The sequence below is a fragment of the Myotis daubentonii genome, chromosome 11, assembly GCF_963259705.1.
Source record: "Myotis daubentonii chromosome 11, mMyoDau2.1, whole genome shotgun sequence".
Lineage (NCBI taxonomy): Eukaryota > Metazoa > Chordata > Mammalia > Chiroptera > Vespertilionidae > Myotis > Myotis daubentonii.
This window is the reverse complement of record NC_081850.1, coordinates 42,839,708-42,853,177: the sequence shown is the minus strand read 5'-3', so window position 1 is coordinate 42,853,177 and position 13,470 is coordinate 42,839,708. Positions and strand designations below refer to the sequence as shown.

Sequence of the window (13,470 nt, the reverse complement as noted above, 5' to 3'; positions counted from 1 at the left end):
ACAACTTCTTTGCTATCTACAACTGCCTTGTAGAATTCATGAACATCAGTAATAAAAATTACTGTTCTCATTATCAGACTCCTGTATCCGTGAGGGACATGGACTCTGAAAATGAAGAAGCAACGTTACGTGTTCCTCATTTATCATGTACATTGCTGAATAGGTAAAGTCTATATCTGTTTCAAGACTGAGCAGGTTACTCTCAAGTCTCATTGCAAAATCAGCTCTTTCAGGCAAAACAGTGTCTAGAGGGAGAAGTGAATGTGCTAAAAAATATTCTAAGTTTGGGGCAGAGAGGTAGAAAGAGAAAGTTTGGAAAGACACTAGAAAAGAGAATATTGAAAAGGGCACATCTGATGGGAAACATGCACCCACAGTAAAATCACAAGTGACATTGGCTCAAGATGGCAATTAATGGACTGGAATGAACATTAGAAAATAGTTCATCTGCTCCATGGTTTTACAAGTGAAATAAGCCCAATGAGGAGTGACATGCTAATAGGAACTCCTAGTGAGTAGTAAAAGTTGAGACCAGAATCTAAATACCCAGCCCAGTAAATGCCTCTTTCATTTTATCACACAGTGTCTCTCCCTCCGGCTGCCCCGCTGTCTGCACTAAAATGAGATAGGACCATGTATGTCACCACAAAATGATGTAAGTTCTAAGAGAATTCAGAGAAAATTATAAGCCTTAGCTGATTTTGCTCAGTGGTTAGAGCGTCAGCCCACGGACTAAAGGGTCACAGGTTCAATTTCGGTCAAGGGCACATATCCCCCATCCTGGTCAGGGCGCGTGCAGGAGGGAACGAATCATTATTTTTCTCTCACTCAATGTTTCTCTCTTTCTGTGTCTCCCCCTTCCTTCCGCTCTCTCTAAAAATCAATGGAAAAATATCCTCAGTTGAGGATTAACCAAAACAAAAACAGAGAGAGAGAGAGAGAGAGAGAGAGAGAGAGAGAGAGAGAGAGAAAGAAAGAAGGAGGAGGAGGAGGAGGAGGAGGAGGAGGAGGAGGAGGAGGAGGAGGAGGAGGAGAAGAAGAAGAAGAAGAAGAAGAAGAAGAAGAAGAAGAAGAAGAAGAAGAAGAAGAAGAAGAAGAAGAAGAAGAAGAAGAAGAAGAAGAAGGAGAAACAATTCATTCTGTGTGGAGAACAGCTATGCAAGAACCAGAGTGGAAGTGCAGGCAGGTTAAAGCTGATGGTGGATTAACCAGGCTGGCGGGAGAGCGGGACAGGAAAGCCTATAGATTCACAGCTTCAAGATACATTTTGTGGTGAACCCAATAGGATCCCTTGAGGGGTTTCCATGCAGAAAAATTAAGAAAAGGGTGAGAATCCAGAATGGATTGCTCTCTGCTCTCATTTTGGCTTGAGCAACTGGATAAGTCCTATTTACTGGGAAGGAAAAGGCTGAGGGCCATGGTGATGAGTAGGAATTAAAAGTATTGTTATATTATGTTATCGATGCTTACTAGACATTGATTGGGTTGGAGATATCCAGTACATGACAGGAGATACACATTTAAAGCAAGGACACGCAGCATAAAGGTGAGCCTTTGGCTCCCCAAAATATACAGGTGAGGTAGAGGAGGTGCCATCAATAAAGACAGAAGGTGCAGGAAAGGCAGGGGAAAAACCTGGGAGAATATGGTCTCAAGAAACAGAGTTATTTTTCATGGAGGAACAAATGACTGACCACCATGTCAAGTAAGAGGTAGGGTCAGGTGAGAATAGAGATGTACCCACTGGATTGGAAATGTCAAAGCATTGTTGATATTAACAAAAGCAGTTTCACTATAGTTTGTTTTTTAAAAAAATCATACAGTTTGAAAAGGTAAGAGTTTTTAAATGTGTTTGTGCATCCTTCCAAACCTATCCTGAATACAACCACACACAGACAGGTCTTTTTTTTTTTTTTAAACATAAATTGGATCACATCTTATATGTTCTTTTTTATACTTTTTTTTAAATTTTACATAATATGTTAGAGACCTTTCTATTTGGTAGGTGTAGATTTATAACATCATTTTAATAGCTGCTTACTATTTTGATAAGGATTTAACCTACACCTTTGACCTTGATTACATATATAATTCATTATACTATGCTATACCACATATTTCTGTAAGCACATGCATGAACACGGATGAGGCTTCCAATGGAGAAAGACTTGGTGGACAGAGCAGGTAAGTGCTCACCCTGCAGAGATCACATCAGGAACCAAAACCCAAAGGTTCTCTCTGCTGCAACATGTTGCCTCCTTGTTTGCTGTAAGAATTGAGGGACATTTGGCAGAACTGAGCATAGAAACAAAGCTGACAAACACTTATTAACAAAGGAGGCCTTTTGAATGGTGGTATTTTAATTGGGTTTCTTATTTACTCTTGCATTCATTAAAATGAATGCATGAATCAGTATAATTTCTCTTCAAAACCAGACCATTAGCATGGCTTTGAGCTTTGTTATTGCTGCTGGATTTTTTCCCCACTGTTATCACTTATTTCCTAGGTTTGCTTACTTATTGTATTCTAGTTTCTCCAAAAGCTCAGTAGGACCTGTAGCTCCAGAGACCTGCTATCGAGAAAGCTCACACCTGAGCCACTCAGGGGAGCATGAGGGACAGAACTAAAAGAAGTGTGAGGTGAGGGTGACTCCAGCGCAGTTACCAAAGTGCTGATACCCGTCTTTCGTGTCCTCCTCCCTTTCTCCTGGCACAGCCAGCTCAGGGGTCACAAACTGGGGTGCCCTTCAGATGTGTTTCGTTTGGTCCATACAAACATTTTAAAACTTTCTAGTCATTTGCCAGCATTTAAAATTGGGAAATAGTCTGTATAAACCCAGACGTGCCGGTTCTTTTGCATTGGCAACACTGAGCCAGTCTGCCAACAGGACGGCAACGGGCAGAGCTGAGCGGCATCTGCCCCCTCACCCACACAGTGTGCTCTACACTTGCCCGTGTGCCCAATTACTTTAAATCCGGCCCATCTCACTCATTCCAGTTATCTGCACTCCCACTGTAGGCATGTGAGTGTATAACCTTTCAAAATGAAGTACTGCCAAATGCCCTCTAATAAAGAGTTGGCAACCTTTCCAAAGTAGCTGAGAATTTTTTTTTTTAATTCACTCCTAACTATAAGGGATTTGGGTCGTGGCCCGAACTTTCCCATCAGATAACCCAGCAGTGTACAAACTGACTCTCTGGCTTCTGACCATCCAGCCACCTGGGAGATTGGAAACAAGACATAAAAGAAGGGGAGGTGAAGAACAGGGTGGAATCTCACGTACATACCTCCTCCCATCTCTCCCACACTCTTGCCACCGTAAATGTATCACAGGTTGCAAACTTGGAGCTAAAATGCTTCACCCAGGAGTCTAACAGTCACATTTCATAGCTGGTAAAAAGGTGGTAAAGAAAGTAGCCTAGAACAAGAGAGACACCCCAACATGCTCCATGGCCACTCTGTCCATGTTCTTTCTGCTCATCACTGGATCCAAGCCCCCACTGCTTCCAGAAAAATTCAAGGTATTTGGTAACTACTTTCAGTTGCTGGTGAGATGCTGAGAGGCCAATGCACAACCACCCGGCTATGACGTCTGGAAGAACGTGAAGCCTCAGGGACCAGCCTGAGAGAACACTGCCTCTCTATTCCTCCTCAACACACTCGGGGTCATCCCACAGGCTGGATGAGCACACACCCTAGAATGTTACATTACAAAACCGCACTTCACAAGACAAAGTCAAATCATTACGTGATTATCACATTAGAACCGAAGAGCAGAAAATTAACCTGCTGACGGAAGCAGCCCTGCCCAGCCAGTGTGGCTCAGGTGCTCGAGCGTCATCCCATGCAACAAGAGGTGGCAGGTTCGATTCCAGGTCAAGGCATGTGCCTGGGTTTCGGGCTCAATCCCTGGTGGGGGATGGTGGGTGGTGGAGGGGCCAATCGATGATTCTCTCTCATTGATGTTTCTATGTCTCTCTCCCTCTCCCTTCCTCTCTCTGTAAAATTAATAAAAACAGATTTTTTAAAAAGAAAGCAGTCCTCAGAAGCACCAGCTGGAATGAAGGCAGGTGGGGTGAGAGGAAACGGAGGGACCAGTGGCCCCAACAGGAAGCCCTTGAACTCCGGGTGAAACAAAATTTGCAGCTGCATCAGGCCAAACGGAGTCTTATTATGAAGGAGGCATGGCTGCGACGGATGCCTGGGAGCCAGGTAAGACTGAACGCAGACACTTCTGAGCATATATTTCTAACTAGATCAACTTTCTTTACCTTCCAAGGTCCACTAGCAGATCAGGTATTTGCAAACAACCTATAAAAGGCTTATCTCGGGGTTAAGAAAAAAGAGATAACTAATGTGCGGGTTGTCTCCATGGATTGATTACAAATGAATCAGGAGTGGAGAATAACATCATTTTGAAATTATAAAGGGAACTCATGTGGATGGGATTTGACTGATAAGTGGATTTGCACAACTTTTCAGGGACACGACCAACACATAGAGTACCTCACTTAACTCCCAACTTCTCAGTCCATCACATGTTCTTCACACCAGTCATCTGAAAATCCTCCTGGGCACAAAGGTACCAACCTGGAGTAGGAAGGAACTTGAACTTCCCTTTCTTCTCTCACAGGTCTGATTTCATCTGGTCTTGCTAACCATCTCCGATCACTTCATTTCTCTCCTCCCGTCCTTTTCCTACACCCCTTTACTAGTATTTGTCATTCTCCAAACTCTGCTTTAAAACTCTCTTCAGAGGAAAAGGCTTATGTATAAATGTAACAAACAGGCAATATCTCTGTAAGCTAAAGCCTTGCACTTAATTCCCAGCCACCTGTGCTGAGGGACAACTGCTGCTCCGGGAGAATAAGCGAGGGTTTCAATGAGCTGTTATGTTAAGCCTGGAGAGCAAAAGTAGGTCTAGTGGGTAGAAGTTACAGGCAAACATTATAACTCAATGAGTTAAATCTCTTCAATTGTAGAAATGTTTACCTTGTTTAGTACTGAACACTTTGTCATTGGCCATACTTAACAGAAAAAAAAATTCCTCTTAGGCATATGATGGAGAGTATGCCAACACTGGAAAGGAAAGAGATGGTTAATAAGAAACCCATGATTCTACAATAAATAATATGACATGAATCGTTTTTCCATAGCTGAGATACAACACCATTCACATCCATCTGCTGAGGCAGGTTGACTGAAGATGAACTTTTAAAAAAAAACCCCAAGAACGCTGGCCAGTGTGGCTCGGTTGGGCATCATCCCATTCATTGAAAGGTTGTTGGTTCAATTCCCGGTCAGGGCACATGCCCAAGATGTAGGCTCCACGGGTACGGGTAGGGGTGTGCAGGAAATAGCTGATCAATGTCTCACTCTCACATAAATGTTTCTCTCTCTCTCTCTCTCTCTCTCTCTCTCTCTCTCTCTCTCTCTGTCTCTCTCTCCTTCCCTATCTCTCTAAAAATCTAAAACCTAATAATAAACGTAAAAAAAAAACAAGATAGGAGAGGTGTCCATCTCTGACCCCAGAGCAGGGGATGAGTCTATCCTAGACTTGGATAAAAACTGAACTGTAAATAGATGTGAAGACAGAAAATGTTTTGGAAAAGGTAAGAGGTTGAAAAGCCAGAACCTTCAACATAAATCTAATGAAATACATTACATAAGCACAACAAAAGAAGCTGTGCTTATGTAACTACTCATGGCCAGGACATGGGTGCCTGGCTTATGTGTTTCATTTTTAAAAGCCCATGTAATAAGATATTTAGTATTCTGGCTTTTCTATTCTGGGTAAAAAGGAAACTGAAAGAAAATTATCTCCTCTGCCCCCACCCAGGTCCACATGGGCAGCTAAAGGGCAATAAAGAAACTTCCATTTCGGAACACTCCTATAGATATACCCTCTTTGACCAAAATACCACAGGGCCAGCAAAGATTTCTAAACTGATTAATGAGAAGCTTCTGAGCATATTAATTCAAGACTACTGTTTCTGGAATTTAGCTTAGTCCCTTGGAGAAAAGTTGGCCAGTTGAAAACAAAAACATAGATAAAGGAAATTGTAAGACTCACTGGTCCAACGGCTGTAATATTGCACCAGCACTTTCTGCAAACCTGTTATCACTGTACTAGTGATCTTAGAAATCTGTGAATCTCTGCCATTTCCAAAGCTGATCATAATATCATGTTCACACACGGGAACCAGGCTATTCTCCTGGCTCACGTGCCCCAACTGACCACAGCATTTTTTCAGCGCCAGGAGGGCTGTTCTTACACTTGTTACTTTTGGATTTCCTTCGTTAGAGTCCACTCAGTAAAAACAAAAGTAGGCGGCGGAGGAGGGAGCCATGCAATTTACTACAGCAAGTTACAGCCAGCATCTGTTTAGTGTGCGCTTCCTACCTCTTGAGAAAATGGCCATCGAATACAACTCCACACACAGCTATTTTTTCACATGGTCCGATCGCCCAAAACCATGCCTGTGCCTCCACTTCAGCGCACAGACCACCCATCACACACACACCCAAGATGAAAGGAAAGGGGCCCTGCCTAAGGAAAGCCCGTCACACTGGCACTTGCTTTGCATTCCCAACGGGGCGGCTGGGGGTAAAAAATACAGTCAGCCTGTGGAAATGCACACAGTCTCAAAATATCTGCCTACCAAGCACGTAGGATTTAGGAGGGGGAAGACAGCCCTTTTAAAGTAGAGGAAACTGGCAGACACCACCATAACCCAGTGGCCGAAGTGAAGACCATGAATGACAACACAAATCGGCATCGGGCTCCTCCCGATCGGTTGCACCGAGAACACGGCCCTTCCCTGGTGTTCCTGTTAATCCTCGTCAGCAGATTGGACAGTCTACAAAACAACTGGCCTGCACTCTTCAAGGTCCTAGCCCATGTCAGAAAAAAATGGAAACAGAAGGAAGTAGGACAGAGTATACAAAGGGGACTTCAGCAAACTGAAAGCTAAATGTGATCCTGGCGCAGAAAAGAAACAATTGGCAACATTTGAATAAAATCTGTTGATTAGAAAACAATACTGAATTGATGTTAATATCCAGATTTTTGCCAGAATGTTAACTGTGGCACTTCTGGATATGTAAAGAAATGTCCTTGGATTTAGTAAGTATACAGTGAAATATTTACAGTTAAAGGGCCACCGTGTCTATAATTTGCTTCCAAAGTTTCAGAAAACACACACACACACACACACACACACACACACACACACACACACATATATATATATGCATGTGTGTGTGCATAGATGGGAGAGAGAGAATATGAGTAAGTATGGAAAAATGTAAATGTTTACATTTGGAGAATCTTGGAAGCGCATATAGAAATTCTTCATAACATTTTTGCAATTAAAAAGTTTTTCAGAATTAAAATGAAAAAATAACTAAATGGGTCTGAGCTTTTTGAGGAAGGAGCTGGAGAAGGAATGGAATAAACCCCATCTCCTCTGCTCCCTCATCCCCAACACTGAGAAGCATTGTACTACCCTGGAAGCTACTGTGGGAGACCCTGCAGTGAGTTCCCTGAGGGTACCACTATATCCTCAAATGTCCAGAGTCTAGAGCAGGGTCTGACATATACAAGATATGGATACGAATGAATGGACTTAAAGAAACAGCTGAAAGAAATTGTGGGCAAACCCTAATCTATAGTACTGTATCTGCAAAGTTGGTAGCCCTGTGGCCTCTTGTATAAATGGCTGGGTGTGAATGAAGGGCAGGAGGCATCAGAACGAAGAGTAAGATGCGGTTCTTCCCTGGGGTGTTCCCTTTGATTGGGGAGGCAGGGGAACTGAGCATGTCCTCTAGGGCTGGCCTGAAATGACCTGCTCCTTTGGACTGGCTGAGGGAGGGCATACATCCCAGGCACTATGTGTCCCAGCATCCGAGGTCTCTGTTGGATCCTGCATAAGCTATTTAATGCACTGAGATAAGAAGAAATGTAGAACAAGATCCCCCAAGATAACATTAGGGATTGAATAACTCCATATTCGGTAAATCCTTCATCATGAACACAGTATCTGGTTACATTCTGTTCTTCCTTCCCAAACCAAGCAGTGCTTGGTGTTTCAAATTCATATTGACTATGCACATGAGGTCTGAAATTGGAATCATTTTAATTACTAAAGTTCTAGAAAGTTTCAGAAAAGTTACTTAACAGAGGAAAAACATGATGTTGCTTTGAAAACTCAGCTAATTCAGGAACATCATAACAGATTGCTTTACAAAAAAGCATTTAATTGTGAGTGGAGATGAAGGGGGAAACAATTACAATTCACAGACCACCAGAGTGTAAGTATTAGGGCAAGTTCCTATAACCCACAGAAATTTGGGATCTATGATAAATGGGCTTTTTCTAACCACCACCAAGATATGATTTCACAATCATGAATACTGTGTGATAATATTCAAGAAAAAAAATTTAAACACGGCGAACCATGGTATATAACAGAGGGCAGGACTCCAAACTGCAAACTTAATTTACATATTAATTCAAATAGGGACTTCTTTGCTTTAATAAAGGAATACAATTTTCAAGGAATGTCTAGGTGGTATTGCTACGCTCACTGGTCAGGGCTTGTTCACCAATTTATTTGAAAATAAGCTCATATGACAAACCCCAATCTTAATGGGGGGAGGGGGGAGGAAATCCCTTCCTATCTAATCTAATAATAGACAAACATGGTAATTGACCATACCTTCGCTACGCCTCCCATTGGCTAATCAGTGTGGTATGCAAATTAACTGCCAACAAAGATGGCGGCTAATTTGCATACTGCAGGCAGGGTGGGCCAGCGCAAGCTGCCATCCGGGCCCCCTTGTGCCGCCTAAGCCACGCCCCCAGCCAGAACCCCTGTGTGCGGCCCTGGGCACGCGGGACCCCCGTCTGCGGCCCTGGGCGGAAGGGCTTGGCAGTGCGATTGGCCTGAGGAAGCCCTATCTTGCAGGAATTCTCCTGCAACGGGCTTCTAGCTCAGTAATAATAAAGTGAGCCCACAGAGGAAAGGGGGCAGGTTGGTATAGCCACTCTCTCTTCCTCTTTACTGGCCACATCTGGGGGGCCAAAGAGTTCTCTGTCAGAGTCCATCCATTCCTCTAACTTAATAAGGACAGATACTCAACTCACCTCAAAGTTTTTGTTGCCAGTTACTAGTTTATTTCTCCCTAATACCCTCCAGCACCCTATTGCCCAGGTGCAAGCTGTTCTACTTCTCTAAAATGGAGGGGGAGGACCTGGACATGTCTTCTCTCCTTCTAGGTTCTCCCAGGAACATGCTGTCTGTAAAACCCAAAGGACACGGACTAAAGATACATAAGAAAGCACGTAAGAAAGACACCTGCTGAGCCCCCAAGGGCAGGAGGCAGCTCCTTCCCTGCTGTGCTCCGCATCCCTCTTGTCCCAGACATGGTCTAGTCCTTGGGCTGCCAATGGCATGGCTCTACCAATGCCAGCTGAGACTGTGAGGATTCATGGTGACCCAAGGGCTCATCTAAGGATTTGAGAAGAGACCCCTTCACAGAGTTCAGACAGAGCTTCAGATCTGTTATGTAAATAGGTAAGGTAGTGTGTGGTATTCTTAATACTTCATACTTCTCAATGTCTATCTCTCCCCCCACACATTTAATCTCATTTCTCCTTGAGAACCCATACTTCTGATTCTCTTGGGCTGTTCTACAACTGGAATAATAGTGGCACTGCAGGAAAAAGCAAGCCATCGTCTATTTTTGTCTGAAGAGGAAACAAAGACACTGGACCAAAGGAGAGTATGACAGCTCTTGACATTTGAGACTTCGTGCTGGTCATCAGCTCCTAGTATGATATTACCAATGAAAAATGCAGTAGCTTTGCCTGTTGGTCCCCACCCAACTGGTTCTTCTTACCTTTGGTTCCATTGAAATGAAACTGTGGGTTCCTCTGCTCGAGAGAACTGACCTTTTAATCGTCCTGCTATGGTAGAAGTGGTAATAGTCCTTCAGGGCCCCGATCTGCAAAGACAGTGGGGAAAGAACAAAAGAAAGAGAGTCAGTGTATGAAGTCCTCTGTTTTCCTGTTTTTCATTCAAATAAGAACACAACCCCAAAAAAGGCCCATCAATTATGCAGTTGCCTGCTCTGCTTCAATGTTACTTGAACCTTGGTGATCACCTTTCAGAAGGACATGTGATATGAAGTGGAGTGTCCTTGAGGCAGTGACTGCGGAACTAAAGATTATAATGGGGCAGCTTAGCCTCTCCCTATCTCCCTCTTAATGTTTAATTTATATGCAGCATTTTAAGTAATTCTACATCAATCTGTATCCAAATGTGGGAAAGAGAAAAAGTCCAATAGCTATCTGGTTATAAAAACACACGGCATTCTGTTTGCTCTGAGAAATGTACAATGAAGGACCTTGTTAGATTATTTATATCATTAATTTGAAACAAGTCCTAAGCAGTTGATCATTCACAAAGAAAACACTACTTCGTTTGTTTCCTGACTTCAGTAGACAGCAGTTTTTCATTTACTGCAAAACTAAAAGTTGAATGGCAATTTCTTAAACAAAACAAAGATCATATATCGTACCAATCAACCAAGTTTCCTGTGTAAAAATAGTTCAATCCACTTGATCTCAACCATTTCTATAACAAATTAGTCTTCTTATCTGTGCACCCCCTTCTTTAGTAAAAAACAGTTAGTTCTGTTTAAGATAGCTTTCAAAGTTAAGTCCCAGTCCACTTTAGAAAAACAAATGAGCGAAATCTCACACAATCATATTCTCTTGGCAGACTGTAAAATGTGGATCACATAATGGAAATGGAACAAGTACAACAAATGCAGGCAGGAGACCTGGGTTCTAGGTCCAGCTGACACTCGCCAGAGGTGGCTTCTTGGCTAAATCACATATACTTAGTGAGTCTCAATTTTCATTTCTATAACACTGGACTTTGGGCTGGTTCATTTCTAAGATCACTGCAGCTCTCAAAATCCCTTCTTTGACACTTTCCCTGCTTTGGGCAAATACATTAAGTGGCTCTTTCTCCAGAACATCATGGCTTTGCCCTAAAAGAATGACCAGGATGTTCAACCTAACCTCTATGCCATTTAAGAGCCATCTCCTCACTGGGACTTTATGCACTAATTGAAGGTCCCTAGTTCTCATTAATTTTGAAGGTCTGAAGCCTCCCATTTTTTCTTCAAGTGGACACTGCCCAGATGTACACAGAAAAGATCCTGGGCTCTGAAAACAAATATGAACCCAAGACAAGGAAATCCAGCTGAAGCCTCTGATCTCGGTGATCCTGGGCTCTGAACCAGCAGCAACAAGGAGGAAGCGGGCAGCGATGCCAGCCCTCATCTCCAGGTGTTTCCAGGAGGGATTTAGAGGCCACCATTAAGATTCCAGGGGACTGAGGGAAGCATTCAAGGAGGACAGGTAATACTTCATAAGAAAATCTTTAAATCCCAAGAAGCTTGGAGTTTTCACCTCATGTAGCTTTTGTCAAGAGTGCTCCATGGGAAAATACAGTAGTTCTTGTGGAAAGGAACTTAGACTCGCTGAGGAAGAGCCTTACACAAAACCTACCACCAGCGTGAAAATTGCCAGTGTGTTGAATGTCCACTCAAGTATCATGGAACCTCTCTGATTATAGAAAATGAACAAATTCAACGTAACTATTCAGCATGAACTATGGATGAAATACACCCCAAAGATATATTCAAATTCTTTGTGGCCGCGTTGGTACGAACTGGAATCCTAATGTCATGCGTAGGACGGTAGATGGCAGAACCCTTGTCCTGACTTAAGTTGCCCTGGGAGCTTGGTTACATCACTTAATCTCTTTGGGCCATGGTTTCCTCCAATGCAAAACAAGGACACAGGAGGTGTAGGGGACAGAGACTGGGTGTCAGAGTCAAAGAGGGGATAATAGTGTTTACGGGTTCGCGTAGTTACAAGGACTGAATGTAGTAACAGGTGAACTACCTGGTCAAGTCGTTGCCTAGAACAGAGTAAATGAGAGGAGGTTATATTGTCCTACTCTGTCTGCAAGGGCCTACATGATCTGGCCCAGCCTCCCTTTCTAACCTCCCCTCAAATCATACCAGTTCCAAAGCTCTGGACTCTGCCACGCTTGCCTTTCTCAGTTCCTGGACTTGTCATGCCAGCTGCTTCCTCTACCTACAGAACCCTCTCCGTCTCGCTTCCTCTTCCGTATCCTTTATGTCTCACCTCAAGTAGGAAATCTTCAAAACTCCCGGACCAGGTCAGGTCCCTTTATTGTATCATCTCACAGATCACAATAGTTACACTGTGATTGGCACAATTACTTATTTCATGTTTGTGTCCCCAACTGCACACGCCAGTGAGGCAGGGACTCATCTGTTTTGTTTACCATTTTGTTCCCAGCTCCTAATTCATGGCTTGATACACAATAGGTTCAGGAAAAAAAAGATCACTGAATGAATGACATGGAAATCAGACTCCTTGAATTGCTAAAACTGCATACATGCGAGCTGTGTGAGACTCAAAATCTCTGGTATGAGTTTCACAGAACTAAGGTTAACTTTGGCAAAAATGGTTGATTTCTGCCCTAACTGAAGTACCAACTCTTCCAGGCTTATTGTTCTGAAGGTTTTAGGTTGAGACATCTCTATGCTTTTGCTTTCTTTCTTCCTTTTTTTTGCCCCACAAGACAATAGCTAAGGAATAGTGTGCATTAGTTCGATTATTTTATCTCATCCAAACAAAATAATCTGTCACTGCCCAGGATTTTATATATATTTGAAAGCATGTTTACGTCTCTCATCTATTAATATGCATGTTCCTTATTGGCAAGAATTGTATCTTTGATATTCTTTCAACAGCACTGAGCATGCTGAGGGCATTTAATAAACATTAAGAAGAAAAATGTCATAACAGGTTGGAAGTTACTCAAAAGAAAGACAGTGTATGAAAACGAAGCAGTAATATTATCTATAAGAAGGCATTCCATCTAGCTCCTCTGGGATCATGTAAGACAAAAAGATGACTGTGTTATGTGTTACACAATAGCAACGAGGACTAGAAGAAGCAATATATATAACTAACTTAGGAATATTTTATAAATAAATCAGGAACCATAGGAATGTATGAAGTATCAAATCAATAGCAGATAAATCAAAGCTCAACCTTTTCCTGAACACCACATAAAAGAAGGAGAATAATTCCTTCTCTCTTGTCCCTCTTAAGCTCCTCTTCTGTACAACGACACGCAGACACTCTTATCTGCCTAGCAACACAGCTCTATTCACAACACTAAGTTGATGAATTTCATCTTTCATTCCCAATCCTGTCAAGTTTTTGTGCTATTTCTTCTTCAGTGGTAGTCTCTCAGCCTTGTACCCAAACTTTTCACTACCCTTTCTCAAACCAAATCATGTTCCTAGGTAAGGCTTTTTAATCAGCTATTTTATACTAAGGTGTAAATGACT

At 42.6% G+C, this 13,470-nt stretch overlaps 1 protein-coding gene across 8 annotated transcripts in view; it reads right to left on the bottom strand.

The window, feature by feature from the left end:
• Window positions 1-13,470, bottom strand: part of PCSK5 (proprotein convertase subtilisin/kexin type 5) — a 416,215-nt gene that overhangs the window by 370,424 nt on the left and 32,321 nt on the right. For all 8 annotated transcript variants that reach the window (XM_059656934.1, XM_059656933.1, XM_059656935.1 and 5 more), the window contains exon 2: window positions 9,904-10,008. In XM_059656934.1, the coding sequence (XP_059512917.1) occupies window positions 9,904-10,008 (105 nt within the window). The remainder of the gene's footprint in view (window positions 1-9,903; window positions 10,009-13,470) is intronic.